This window comes from Peromyscus leucopus, chromosome 15 (assembly GCF_004664715.2).
Source record: "Peromyscus leucopus breed LL Stock chromosome 15, UCI_PerLeu_2.1, whole genome shotgun sequence".
Classification (NCBI taxonomy): domain Eukaryota; kingdom Metazoa; phylum Chordata; class Mammalia; order Rodentia; family Cricetidae; genus Peromyscus; species Peromyscus leucopus.
Genome location: NC_051076.1, coordinates 3236789 through 3251871, shown reverse-complemented (window position 1 = coordinate 3251871; position 15083 = coordinate 3236789). Strand labels below are relative to the sequence as shown.

General features: G+C 38.5%; 1 protein-coding gene across 5 annotated transcripts in view; it reads right to left on the bottom strand.

Moving 5' to 3' along the window:
- Positions 1 to 2502: 2502 nt before the first annotated feature.
- Positions 2503 to 15083, bottom strand: part of LOC114687532 (complement component receptor 1-like protein) — a 59392-nt gene continuing 46811 nt past the window's right edge. For 4 of the 5 annotated variants that reach the window (XM_037211104.1, XM_037211103.1, XM_037211101.1 and 1 more), the window contains 2 exons: positions 7486 to 7668; positions 2503 to 2782 (listed from right to left, as the gene is read on the bottom strand). In XM_037211104.1, the coding sequence (XP_037066999.1) occupies positions 2604 to 2782; positions 7486 to 7668 (362 nt within the window). In that variant the 3' untranslated portion in view covers positions 2503 to 2603. Of the gene's footprint in view, positions 2788 to 7485; positions 7669 to 15083 lie in introns of all 5 variants that reach the window. The other variant, XM_037211102.1, reaches the window with a different exon arrangement.

Genomic DNA, 15083 nt, shown 5'->3' with positions numbered 1-15083 from the left:
AAAACAAGCTAATTGAAAATGGGGTATAGAATTAAACAGTTCTCAAAGAATGAAACACAAATGGTTTGTAAACATTTAAAAATATTTAATATTTTTAGCCATCATGGAAGGTAAAATTCAAATTATTTTGAGATTTCACATTACCCAAATCAGATTGGCCACAAGAAATAAAACAAATGACAGCACATTATGGCAAGGATGTAGGAAACCCTTATTCTTTTTGGTGGAAATATATATTGGTACAGCCTCTTTGGAAATCTATGTGGAGATTCCTCAAAAAGCTGAAAATCAATCTAACACAAGATCCAGCTATACAACTCATGGGTTTATACACAAAGGACTCTACATCTTACTACAGAGATACTTGCTCATCAATGTTCATTGCTGTTCTATATATAATAGCCAGAAATTGGAAACAGCCTAGCTATACATCATTTGAAGATAAATGGATAATATAAACGTGGTACATTTACACAATAGAAAATAATTGACTGTTAAAAAAAATCAAGAAATTTGCAGGTAAGTAGATGGAGACTGAAACAATCATCCTTGGTGAGGTAACTCAGACTCACAAGCACATATATTGAATGTTGTCTCTTACATGTATATGTTAACTATTAAGGTTTAGACTGTGTGTTTTAATCAAAATAACCACAGAGGCTAGATAGACAGGGACCAGGGAGGGAAGAGGGGATTTTTCCAAGGAAGGAGAACTAGAACATCATGGTATAAAGAGATAAAGGGCAAACTAGAATAGTAGGTTTGAAAGGGGGAGATTGGAGAGCAGTGTAAAGGAAAGTTTATGGGAAGGGACAACTAACACTAAAGGCCTTCTAAAAAGCCATATGGAAACCTACTGCTGTAAAAGATTCCTAAAATATATACATATAATAAAGTAATTTAAATATAGTCACCATACAATGTGAGAAACAATTCTCCAACTAGACATCTTACGCCACCAATAAAACTTCCAGTGCCAAGAATTAGTTCACCTTGTTAAGTCATTGCCCAAAGGGGTTACATATACCACCCCTGAATATTACAGTTTATTGCCAAGGCTATTGACTACCCTTCATAACCCGATGGTAAGATCCTTTTATTGAACACACCACTTATATCATTAAACATGAAGAAACTGAGTTGGTTTCCTGCCGGGGACCAGTCTTAGCAGTTTGGGAGGTCTGAAGGGTGGGATACCTGGAAGGCGCAGTAACGAGTTAGAGACAGTGTTCGTGCAAGCTGACAGGTCACTTCGGGCTTCTGCAGTTGCTAAGTAGCTTCTCTGCTAGTTTCTTTAGCTTCCCTAGCTTCTCTTAGCTTCTCTAACTTCTCTTAGTTTCTTTTGTTTTTCTTAGCTTCTCTTACTTTTCTTTGCTTCTCTTAGTTTCTCTAACTTCTCTAACTTTTCTTAGCTTCTGCCTTTGCCCCGGTAACCTCAGTCTTTTATTATCATAAGTAAAGTGGGAACAGGAAGAAAAGGGGAAATCACCCAATACAAAATATTCTCATGATTTCAAAGGTTATTCTTAGAAAATCACCAATATATTTTTTATCATCTTTTACGAAACACAGGAACTATCCCAAACTTAACACCAAAGCAAGCATAATCTATTTTTATTATTAATGATTATACAATCTTCTGAGCACTTGACCCAGAGGCTAGCAACATGCAATTTCACAAAAAAAAAGGTAAAAATAAGAACAGTGGTCAATATACCAGACATTTCCTTCTCACACAGCCTGCTCCAACCTCAAGACCCCTGCAGCTGCCTAAGTTTCTCCTCAGCCCTCTGCAAACACCAAGGCCCATGACTGGTGGGCCACAATGACCTCAGACAAGAAATCTGTCCCTGCAAATCAGCAACTTTTGTCCTTCTATATCCCAACAATTCCAAGGAAGACTTAACCTAATTTTTAGAGCCTCCATGAAAGGAAGCTTACCTTTCCTGGCAGCTCTTTTTAATCTAGGAACCCAATAAAACTTGTAGCAATCTCTCCATCACTGTCACATTATCTCCACACTCCTTCAGGAGGAATAAAAAGTATCTGGATTAAAGTTGCCATCTCCCTTTCTTGGTGGAGGCCACTATTTTTTTTCTTATTCTAGGTTCCCACACTTCTAGTCTGTCATCCCATCTATATGTTACTCCATCCACAGTCTTCAGCCAATAACCCTTTAAGGGTCTCAAGTTTTACACAATGCTTTTGGAATATCCTCAGAAACTGAATTATTCATCATGGCCAATTTAAGTCCAGTGTGTTGATACACATCATACCATGTGCTATAGTTGACCACACATTCGGTACAGTTTATCCAAGCCTGAAAAGCTTCTCCAGGCTGTAGGTTCTTTTCCATGAACTGCATAACTGCCTTAACCCCAGCCTGGGTGATCATCTCTGTATAATTTTCTGTGAAATTTACTTTACTCCTTTCCTGTATCACAGAAATCACCATTGATCTAGGAACACAAAACATGACGATCAGATAGAAGAAAAATACTATTACAAGAAGTATTTTTATGGAGGAGGACATGACATGTGCACACCATAAAGCATGGCCTTGGGACACATAGGCATTTCTGCCTTGGCCCTCTAGAGACATGCTAAGCAGAAGATCCGGAGGGGAACACATGGAGGGTTGATAGTCCACAATCTTGGGTCTCCTTTTCTCCAATCTCTGCTGGCAGCAGGTCACTCATCTTACATGCCTTCCCTGGCAGTTCCCAGCTAGAAGCTTCACTCTTAATTGACTGGTGTTCATGGGACTGGATGGTATTTTTCACTGTACTGGAGGAGACAAGCAATCATCAGCATCACCAAGATACAAAACCTGTTACCTACAACAGCAATATGCCTACAAGATGTATGTTATGGGAGTAACCAACCACCTTTTGATTGAGTGAGGGGAAAGAATATGATCAAAATACATTGTATGCAAAAATTTTTGGAGGTGATCAAGGTCACAAAAACATTTAGAGAGTTAATTTAGTCCTAAGTAGCAACAGTGTACTGATAGCCCTTCCAGGTCAATGCAGGCTTCTTTCGATAGTTTTTATGAACAGGTAATGAAAAAAAATTTTCTGCATCAACAGCTCTGTAGCTGGAAGGAGGAGCTATATTGACTGGCTCTATCAAATAGTCACATTTTAATAAAATTAATGATAAACTTTCTTAGTTACATTTTCTACTGGTGCAGTAAAATTTAATGATCGAAGTAACTTTGGGAGGAAAGGGTTCATTTCTTCTTATAGTCTGTAGTCCATCATTCAGGGAACTAAGGGCAGGAACTCAAGGCAGGAGCCTATAGGTAGAACTGATGCAAAGGCCATAGAGGAATGCTGATTACTGGCTTGCTCTTCATCCCTTGCTGTCTTAGTGTTATTATTGCTATGATGAAACACCATTACTAAAAACTGGGGAGGTTTTGAAGAAATAGTCTGTGTTTAATGGATTATTTAGATAAAGAACAGTTAGCAAAGCTGCAGTCTGTGTACTATCTATATGTTGACCAAGTTTAACATTTGGTTTACATATGGGGAATGCATGCCATAAGATACTATTGCCTCCTTAAACCTTTTTAAATCCAACATTTCAATTGGAGCCCAAGTATTTTGTGTAGCCATTTGATCAGGCATCTGCTGTACGGTTACAGGATAAATTAAGGGTGACTGTGTGAAAACAGGCTTTCTTTCTGCAACCTTATGACCCCGACTTGAAACAACTTCACTGTTAATTTCTTCTGTCTGAATTTTTACAGGTTTAACAAGTTCTTCTAAAGCTGTTATCCTGGCACTTAAATTGACTATCTTTTTAAATATTAAAATGTGGATTATTATAGTGATAAGGTGCATAATTCCACCAATACTAATATTATATAGTTGTTCCATTGCCAGACTGCCTAAAATTTCGAACAAAAACCAATTTTCTTCCAATGTACACATAAAACCCATTTTTTTTAAATGTGGAAAAAAAATTCTCTTTTAGATAGTTTCCTTTAAAATATCTGATATATTATGACTTACCAAATCTGCGTAGAACAGTAGAAATCCGAGGGGATTTTCAAAACAGCCACCTAGTGTCCCAGGTGTAAATCCAAAGAGAAAGAGAGAGAGAGAGAAAGAGAGAGAGAGAGAGAGAGAGAAAGAGAGAGAGAACAAGAAAGCGTAGCTGGCTAAAGTTTAAATGCAGCCACGTGTTCCCTCTTGTGCCGAGTCAAGGCTTGGGTCTGACTTCCTTAAGCTCCGACCACGTGCGTTGGCTTTACAGGCAGGGACCTGTTCGGCAGGGCAGGTCTGAGTTGTTTGTAGCACCGGCTTTAAGCAAGCAGGATTTAAGCAAGCAGCTCACCGATAGTCCAGCCTGAGGTCAAGCAGAATCAGACCCAGGCTAAGAAGCCGATCGCCGCCGGCCGCCGCGTGCCGGCCGGGCGTTGGTGGCGCACGCCTTTAATCCCATAAGATCTCTGTGTGTTCAGGGTCAGAGCTATTAGAGCCATAGCAAGAGTGTGGCGGTGGTGGCACACGCCTTTAATCCCATAAGATCTCTGTGTGTTCAGGGATACAGTCAGCATTGGAGACATATACCTTTAAGACCTAGGGGGCTGTACATTCAGACAGTGACGAGGCAGTCATGTGTTTGGGTTTACAACCAATGAGAAGGCAGAACAACATACTTTAAAAAAACGAACCGACAGGAAGTAGGTCTCTTTTCGCGAAGCTGGGACAGCAGGAGGAAGGGTGAGATTTTAGCTCTGAGCTCTGACCTCTCGGCTTTCTCTTTTACATTGTTTCTGTGTTTCTTATTTAATAAGACAGTTGGTTACATCTACAAGGGTTCATTTGATTTACACTTCCACACTGTAGTTCATTGCTGAAGGAGGTCAGTACAGGAACTGAAACAGGGCCAGAAGCTAGAGACAGAAGCTGATGCAGAAGCCATGGAAGATGCTGTTTATTGGCTTGCTCATCATGACTTGCTCAGCCTGCTTTCTTATAGAAGCCAGGACCACCAGCCTAGGGATGGCACCACCCACAATGGCTGGCTGGGCCCTCTTAATCAATCACCAATTAGGAAAATATACTATAGCCTTGCCTATAGCTCAATCTTTCTTTCCATCTTATTTATGTATTTTTTAAATAAATTTTTCATTAGTTTACATCCTGGTCACAGTTTCCCTTCCATCATACCTCCCTTCTACCACTCACCCCCTATTGGTGAAATTATTTTGGCCACTCCATGTAGTTAAAAGGATATTTAATTAATGGCGTAACTCACAAATTAAGTGAAAGGTAGGTCGCAGGGTCTGGGGAAGGTGTATTGCAATACAGTGGTGTTCTCAGGAGCTCTGCACAGTCCACCTTCACCGTTCAGCGTCCCGGCACAGAGAGAGATCACAGAGAGAGCGCTGGCCCATCCAGCTCTCGGGTCTCCAGGTGCCTCCCCTGGCCCCGCCTCGTAGGTGTGACAGTTGCCAGAGTCTCAATGGGGGTTGGAACTTCCAGATCCAAGCTGGAATGGCTACCCACTACAACCCCCAAATCTGTTCTTCCTCTAATTTGGGTAATTTATTCTCAGTCATAGGGACAAATACTGTTTTTTTTTTTTTTTTTTTTTTTGTGTGTGTGTGTGTGTGTGTGTGTGTGTGTCTTTTCTTCCTTCTATGCTCCTATTTGCCTCTTATCCCCACAAAGATTTGTTACCAGATGGTATTGAGAGGATTAAGAATCCAAAGGAGGCTGCTTTAGTTAAGATCTTAATCCAGAGAAAAAGTTCACAAGTGGTGCAGCACAATCCATGGCATTTACCCTAAAATCTGATTCCAAGAACCTTCTAGTTGGTACATATTTGGCCTCTTTTGTCTCTAACTCTGTGCTGGATAGTTTTGTGTCAACTTGACATCTGCTAAAGCTATCTGAGAAGAAATAATCTCAATTAAGAAAATGCCTACATAATATCAGGTGTAGGCAAGCCTATAGGGCATTTTCTGAATTGGTGACTGATGGGGGAAGAGCCCAACCCACTGTGCATGGTGCCATGCCTGGGCTGGTGGTCCTGGGTTCTATAAGAAAACAGGCTGAGAGATTCAGTAAGCAGTGTTCCTCCATGGGCTCTGCATCAGCTCCTGCCTCCAGGTTCTGGATCTGTTTTGAGCTCCTGTCCTGGCTTCCTTTGATGATGGACTACAATGTGGAATTTTCCTTCTCCGGTTGATGTTTGGTATCTTTACCTAATAGCTGTCCTCCCTTTAACTACAGTAATGGAAATTATTCCTCTTGACAATTATTTATGTAGGACTTTTGTTCGTTTATTTGTTATAGCACTGTGTCTAACAGTATGTGGCATGACTGATTGTACCTAGGCTACATTATTTTTGTGGTTTGGGGCAAGTTATCTAAGCCCTTCATGTTTCAGTTTCCTTATCTGTAAATATGGTGCCCTAAGAATATGACCTTATGGTTATTAGCATTTAATTAGAATATCTATCTATCTATCTATCTATCTATCTATCTATCTATCTATCTATCTATCTTTCTATCTACATACCTATCATATACCACCTATCTATCTTATGCCTGTCACTAGCCTTTGAACATCAGTACTAAATGTTCAATATACTTTAACTTTTACAATTATTACCATTACCACAACCACCACTACAGTACTTTATGGTAACACTATTAACCTTTTATTCTATTTTATATGTATTTTCAATCTCTTTAGTACTTTCTTATTTACATTTCAAATAGGTCAACAGTTCCAAAATGTGAATAATTTTTATAAAATGTTGGCTTCTTTATTTGTTGGTAGTGCTAAAGATCAAATGAAGGGTGTTTGCAGAAGACAAGGTGGAAAGACTGTAAGAGCCAGGGGGATGGAAGAGGAAACAATGCCTTTTGGACATAACAGGACTGATGCACATATGAACGCACAGAGCCTGTGGTAGAATGCACAGGGTCTGCATAGTTCCAAGCTAGATGGGGTCCCAGCAATGAGAACGGGAAGTAGACATGATCTCCAACTGACAACAGCTTTCAAATGAAAACTTATTTTTCTCCAATGGAGTCTCACTGGGTACAAAGCTACACTCAAAGACAGGCCCCATGCCCAGCAGTAGTTGACCAACTCAAAATGAACACAGTGGTATTGGAGATTATTTTTTTTCTGTCTTATGTTGCTTAACGTGGGAATTTTTTTTTTTTAAGTCTTACTGGTCTTTTGTTTATATATATTATGGTTTCTGATTTTGTGGTTTTCTGTGTGGGTATGTGTCTCCCTATGTGTATGTGCTTCTTCTGCATTTTCTACTCCTGAATACTTGAAGTGATTTTACTAACATCCTAACTTGTTGTATTTTGAGACAGCACACTCTCAGCTCCCTTATCCCTACACACTGTAACACCTCATCACAGTAGGCACCAGAATAGATGACTGGGCAGTCAGTGACTTTGCTGGGCAGGGGCTCCAATCCCTACATTTTGTACTTACGAGATACACATTTGGCCAGAGGAGGATCCCAGCTGGCATCTGACTGGCACTGGCTCTGAGAACTGCCTTCTAGAGTATACCCATCCTCACATTCCAAAGTTACATTATTTCCATAGTAATATTCTTTCATTTTCAACTCTTTCTGGACTCCACTCATATCCTGTGGGAGGCTACATATCACTTCTGCAATTAGAAAAATCACAAGAAAATTAGTATTTTGTTGTTAATTGAAACTGTTATTACAGAAACATTTGCAACCCCAAACTTTGCCTTCTACAAAAAATGGGCATATTTTCAATAAAAATTATTGTCACACATCCATACTTTTTATGCTTTAAATATTTTTCTGACTTTCAATTTTTGTGTATAGTAAGGAAACGTGGGACACTTGTGATTATCAAATCTGTAGCTGGAAATTTTTAGAAAGATCAGAAGTTAGGACAGCCATGGTTTAGCCCTGGATCCATGCAAGCCACACCTAAAGAAAATACCAATTTCATGTTAAATCTCTAGGTTTAGAACATACTCTGATATTTTAGCTCTGGAGTAAGTGAATACTTCCGGCCTGCTTTTATATATAGAACAAAGAAGTTAGTAACTTGCGATTCTAATTTTAAATACTACCTTTCTATTTAATTCTTTTATTTGATTTAACTCATCCTTGATATTGCTTTCTTTTTCTTTCCAGCCATCAATATCTTCCTCAACTTGAAGTAAAACATCTTTTTCTGTTGTAATTGTCTAAGATTTACCTAAAATATGTTTCTCTCTAAAGGTATCAACAACGTAAAGTGACATTTCTGCAAGTGTGGTTTTTCTATATTAGAGTATTTTGACTGATTTGTTAAAAGTAGCCTTTTGACCCTTCTTAGAACAGAGTCCAAGTTCTGGAATGGAGCTAAGTAACATTCCAGGTGATTTTGCTACTATGATGGATGGAACTACAGATGAAAAGGCACTGGTGTAGAGTGTGCTTTACTGGTTAAGAAAAAATGAATTATGCTAATAGTGGAGAGGGTTGGGGGGAGGGGCAGAGAACAAGTTTCCAGAACAGTAACTGTATGCTTCCCATTGATGACAGCTGGAGAATATGGACAAAAATAAAAGTCCTAGAAAGAGACAAAAAACTTTAAGTTCTATTAATTTCAATCAAAATAACTAATATGGTGATGGTGCCTGTGAATGTGAGTGACATTAGTACTTTTGGGTCTGTGAGGTTTTTGCTAAGAGAGAACTGAGCTATGCTAAACTAGAGTTTATTCTAAAAGTCCAGAAGATAGTAGTCCTAGATCACCTAGAAAGCTAATTTCTTAATGGATTTGGAAATAGGCTTCTGTTTTTTGTCTTGCTTTGTTTTTTAAAGCAATCATTCAATTGCCTACTTTATACTAGGGATAGTAAGAGTCCTGTTTACAAGTTTGAAGACAGGTGAAGCTTTGGTCACATAGACACTAAGTTCTAGGGAAACCTGTCTGAAGCATGCACTATCATCTTTAGCAAAGTAAATGTCTCTTGGTGATTGAAGGCCACTGTCAGTACTAATCAATATACAATGGTGTCATCAGATAACTACAGAGATTATTTTTGCAGATATGATGATTCTAAAGCATGAGACCTTGTTTCAAAAACAAAAACAAATTTTATCTTACTATAGTAATTTACAGTTGACATATATTTTCTGTCAGTTTTCTGTGTCTGTGCATTGGTTCAACACCTCAGCTTCTTCTGGATTGACTATTTCTATAAACTTTCACCATAAAGCATACAGATATCCAGCAATGTATTTTAATAAATCTTACATGAAATGAACATTTTATAATGAAAAGGAAAATGGAATTTTATAAGCTGGCTTGCTTTGCTTTAGGAAATACAAGTAAGATAAACTAGTAATGTTTCATATAAAAAACATATACTTAACCTATTTGCAAATTTCTGAATCCTTGGTGTTTTTTTGTAAGGAAATGGTTTGCAAATGAAGGGTCCTCCATCATGTTGAAGACTTGATGTTGACTTACTACCCCCACTTCCTGTACCATAATAAATTCTTATATAAATTTGTTTTATTTTATCACATATCACTATTTATCATGCTATTTATATACTGTAATTTTTAAAAAAAATTTTTTTCCCTGTTATTTTTTTCCCAACTGGAAAACCAACTCATGAAAATATGGATGACTCTGACCTATTTGTTGCTCTTTTCCCACAAAGTCCTGGCACAGGAAAAACCTTTGTCAGTAAACACCACAGAGTAGTAATAGGCCTAATAAATAGATCAGTGAGGGGATAAAAGTGCATGGCAACTTAAGAGAAGTCAACCTCTGATGACTGAACTAATAAATTCAATAAGTAGGTATAATTTCATGTACCTTTATATCATCTAGTTTCTTCCTTGTGGGGCGTTTACCCACCACCCCCACAGCTTCCCAGAATTTTCTTGAGTGCAATCAGCAGAAAATATTAGATAGAAGGATTTATAGCAGAGAATCTTACGGAGATAAACAGATAGAAAATAAAGGATAGCCTCAAGAGGGCCTGGAACCTATTCCAACGGGCCCTGACTGTCTCTGGCCCAGGGTTTTTATAGAGACGCCAAGGGGTGGAGCAAAAGACCTCCTCCACCAGCACAGCCAAGTGCAGACCATCTCAGACACCTACACTCAGGCCCATGGTCCTGATCATCCTCTATGTGGACCTGCTGGGTAAAGCCACGAGGAACCCAAGAACGGGCTCCCACAGGTCCCCCCTTCTTAATATATAAAAAAATAACTATTAATGGCTTACAACAATCTCCATAGCTGTTACACCTCCCAGTATGGGAGTAGAGGATGATATAGATGGCATTTCTCTTTTGAATTAGGTTCAAGGTGACCACAGCAGTCTTAGCTGCCTCAAGCCCTTTCTAAACCAAAAACTCTTAAGGCAACTACAAACTTAAAGAATCCATTAACTTCATCATTGCCATTAACAGGTTAACATAAATATTGCTATACATAGTCACAATTCTCTCAATCTTACAACTCAAAGCAAACTCTTAACAGAACCATTTGAATTAGCATATATGGTGCTATATATAGTTAACAATTTTCTCCGTCTTACAACTTTAACTCAGTCATTTGAATTTTCTTGTTAACAGAACATAGGAAAAACTTTGATGTATTCACATCAAACTTAAACATTTCCTCAACTCCACAAGACCAGGGTGCATTAATATCAATAGGTTTCTGCGAACATAATTCAATATCATAACTCCTCCTTTTCTTTATAATTTTTTAAACAAAATCTCAAACGTAGTTAGAGGAACCCAAATTTATACAATTCCTACAAACCCATATTGAAAAGCAATATTTTCAATCTAACCCTTAACACTTTGAAAACTTTTAGCAAAACATCCAAAAGCAGTTTCTTAATAAAACTCTTTACACACTTTAATAGTAGTCTCAGTATACCCCATTTGCATTCCTTACTAACAAAACATGACATTAATCCACTCAAACAACAATTTAAATTAAATAGACTAAGGAATATTAACTCTCCCTTTTCTTTATAATTTTAAGCAAAATCTCAAGCCTAGTTAGAAAACCCAAACTTTTGTGTTTAAACAGTTCCTTTTGTAACACAAAACCAGTTCCATAAGTAATTCCATTTTTACATAAACAGTTCCACAAAACAATTCATGAATCACCAGTTAATACAGCATATACGCATACACAAAATTGCGTCTTGATTCTAAGTAGAAATACATTTCTTCATTTAAACAGTTCCATTTTTAACCCAATTCCAGAAAACTGTTCCTAGGTCATTACTCAAAACTGTCCCATTGCAATGAAATCTCTATTGTTTCATTTAAGTTTTAAAATACAAATGATAAATTCTGGTACTAGCCTTCCAAATATGAGAAATCCATAACCAAAATCTTTTTGTAATTTTATCTCATTTTTGAGTTCAAAAAGTTCAAACAAGAAAAATTCTGATATCAGGCTTTCATTTCCAAATATGAAGAGATGTTTTTCAACCAAAACTTTTTGCAGTTAATTTTTGTTCAAACAAGCGTCTCTGAACTTTTATTCTCAAGCCAGAGACCTTTTTAGGTACAGTAGTATTCTAAACCGCACCGTTTTTGATGTTAGCTCAGGTTTTTCTGTGTTGTGTCGATTTTCCACGGATCTCAGCTGCGAATGCCTTGTTGTGCTGGTTCTGGCGTCAGCCATTCTTAGCTTCTTAGTGGCTTCTGGAGCTTTTGAAACCATTCAGACTGCCTACTTTGCAGTCTACTAGGACACTATCTCCTGTGTCTCAGGTGTTTTCACTATATACATTAATAGACTCACACTTAACATTTACACTTTTTCACAAACTCACATATAACATTTTTTTGCCTTGCAAAGCATTTAGACTAATATTCAACATTTACACGTTTTTACAAACTCACATAGAACATATTAACATCTACTTATTTATACTTTAAGGAAACTATAGAACTACTTTAGCAAATATATTTCTTATTAATTCTTATATACAACTAGTATCTTTACTTCTTACAAGCTTATTACTACATGTCTTAAGACTACCTTAGCTACTTTTTTTTTTTTTTTTTTTTTTTTTTTTGGTTTTTCGAGACAGGGTTTCTCTGTGTAGCTTTGCGCTTTCTGGAACTCACTTGGTAGACAGGTGGCTTGAACTCACAGAGATCCGCTGCTCTGCCTCCGAGTGCTGGATTAAGGCGTGCGCCACCACCGCCCGGCAGTCTTAGCTACTTCTTGCAAGCTTATATTCTTAAAGGAGCTCTATAGATCTACTTTACAAACTTATATAGGGTGACCATTAGCATATATTTAACTTAGCAAACACCTAAAGATTTCTTAACACAGATCTAACAAGACAGAATTTTTACAAACCACATATCTTATTTTCGTCTTTCTACTTCTTACTCTTAATTATTATCACCATCTCTATTAGAAAGATTCTCTTAACTAGACAAGAAGTACATACATCATTTCTAAAGTTTAGAGTTTATAGTCAGCTTTGTTATAAAGCACTGGGATTTAGTGAGTGTTGTTATTATAGAGTTGTGATACTTGTTGCTAGGGGTTTGTAACATTTTCGGGAGGAAGCCACACTCCAAAGCTGCCAGTTCTCTCAGCCTTTCCGAACAGGCAGAGATGTACTGTCAGCGGTAAACGGTTTTTAACTAGAGGCTGTCCCTTTACCCAAATTCATAATAGCTCCCCTAAGAACTTCAATTCAGACAAACGTTTCTATTACAGCAGTACTTTTGGTCTGCTCTTCTGAAAAACTTCACTTCACGCTGAGGGTGAAATTACCGTATTTAGCTGCTGTAAAGCTCTTCGCCAAACTGCACAGCTATTAGGTGATATAAGGTATTTTTCTAAAGGAGCTAGTAAAGCCAAAAGCAGCACAGCTCCGAACTCTTATTTCCTCACTGTTTGCATTAAACCAGTGACAAAACCTCAAATACTAATCGAGCCACTTTCATTCTGGCTCCTTTATAGGAACCTCATAGGAGCTTTCTTAGTTCCACGCTCCTTACCAGATGGCTCTGGTAACCACCGAGCTTCATTCTTCTCTTGTGAAAAAACTCAAACATGTCCTTGACCCCATATTAAAACAGGATCAGGACCCTTCCATAATCCTGAGCAGGGATCTTTCTATTTTATTTGAGTTTCAGGATTTAGTATTTTCACTTCATTAGCTTTAACTCCTGATGTTACTAGCAGCGGTGATATTTAGCATTGATTTCTTATAAGGAACTTTCAGGTAAAGCAACTATTTTGTAAGACAGCTAGATTTTCTGAAGTTTGTTTCTTATCTATAAAGCAGTCATTTCTTTTCTGAATGCCTGTTTCCTTGTCTCCTCATTAGATTTGCAAAGGAGTTACTCATTGCAGGCAGTTTGTTCAAAAGGCAAAGAACTTTTTTAATTTCAACATAAGTTTCTTCATATCTAAGACAACGTTCAGTGTATAAACTGTTTTTCCTTGTTTTAAGGATTTTAAAGTGGCTTGTTTGATCTTAAAGGTAGCTTTTTGTCATCCAACTACCATAAAATTTTGCACAGCTATTAGGGTAAATAAGGCATTTTACCAACGGAGCCCCAAACCCTGAAGCTCCTAGTTCTGTATCCTTTCAATTTTTCATTGGAACTGACACTTAAACCCTTAGACGATTTTCCTCCTTATTTTTAAAAGCTGTATTTTAATTTTAGAGCTGACAAAAGTGTTTCAGGGCAATGTCGCCATCTGTAGTGGAAAAACTACCTTTCCCAGAATGCATTTCCCTTATATCAGTCCATAATAATATCAGTCCCATATCAGTCCCTTATATCATTACCATATTTCTTATCGGGTTTGAGAGTCAACTGGTTCTCTTTTACCAGACTTGCTTACAAATTCTTGCCCGGGAGGTTTGAACAAAGTTTTTTGCTTTTGCAACGGGAGATTTGAACAAGCATTTTACATTTTCAGCTATGGCACATTAGGAGGTTTCTATTCTCCTCAGCTGGCTTTAACAGGAGTTTCAACTTCATCAGACACTGGCCCCGATCAGAACCACACTTGCCTCGTTAGCCGGCATTGAGGCTGGCATTTTTGATAGAAACTTTGCTCGGGGCTTGTGCTTGCCTTAGCCAGTCAGTGAAAAACAAGATCATTTGCAACAGAGCTTTTCCATAGCTCCTTCAGAGAGATTTTCTCCCACTGATCTTATTCTCATTTTGCTTGTTCCCCCCCCCCCCCCCATGCAGAGCTTCAGGTATCTGTCTGCCACTCTGTACCTCTGCTAGCTGCTTTTGGAGGCAGGGGCTTTTTCTCTCCCCCTGAATCTGCCTCCAATTCTAGCAGCTTTGTCAGGTCATGCATTTTCTGTGGAGGAATCTGTCCCCTCTGTTTCTTCAGAGTCTTTCTCCCAGACAGTTCCCAGTTTGGTCTCAGTTTATCCCCTCTACCCCAGAAACAGTTTCTGACACTACAGCGGCGGCTTTCCCTGCTACTGAAGGTAGGGCTTTTTGTCTGTTTCTGGTTTTGGGGTCTGTGGTTTGTGTTCATGAATCAAGCTTAGCAAGGGAGGTTTTCGCCATTTCTAAACTCCCATTAGGACAGGTGCTTTGCCTCATCAGGCCTTCACCTGGCCCAGTCCCCCAGTGGGTTGCATTAGCTTGTCTGGGTGCTCAAGGACAGAGCTTATGCCAGGGGCAATCACCCCTCAGGGCTACACTCCCTCATCTCAGGGAGTCAGTTGAAACAAAGCTTTTCTCAAAGAAGGTGCTTTCTCTGACAGAAAAGAAAGTTTACTCCTGGATAGTTCTGTTCTGCCCAGGCTGGGGTCTTTCCCCAGATAGCATTCTGACTCAGCAGCACAACTGCTTCAGACACAGTTCAGCTTTACTGTTTTCCCAGAAAGGTCCTTACTCTGATAGGAAAGCTTTTTCTCAGATTTCTTTTTGCAGCTGTGGACCTATCAACCCAGGACTTGTAGGAAAGTGGACAACTGTGCCTTTCCCACCGGCTTTAGCTTTGTTTATTAGCAGTTTTCCCCTGGGTCCTGCACCTTCCTGCCTCAGCTCTGTGCTCCAGGAAGTT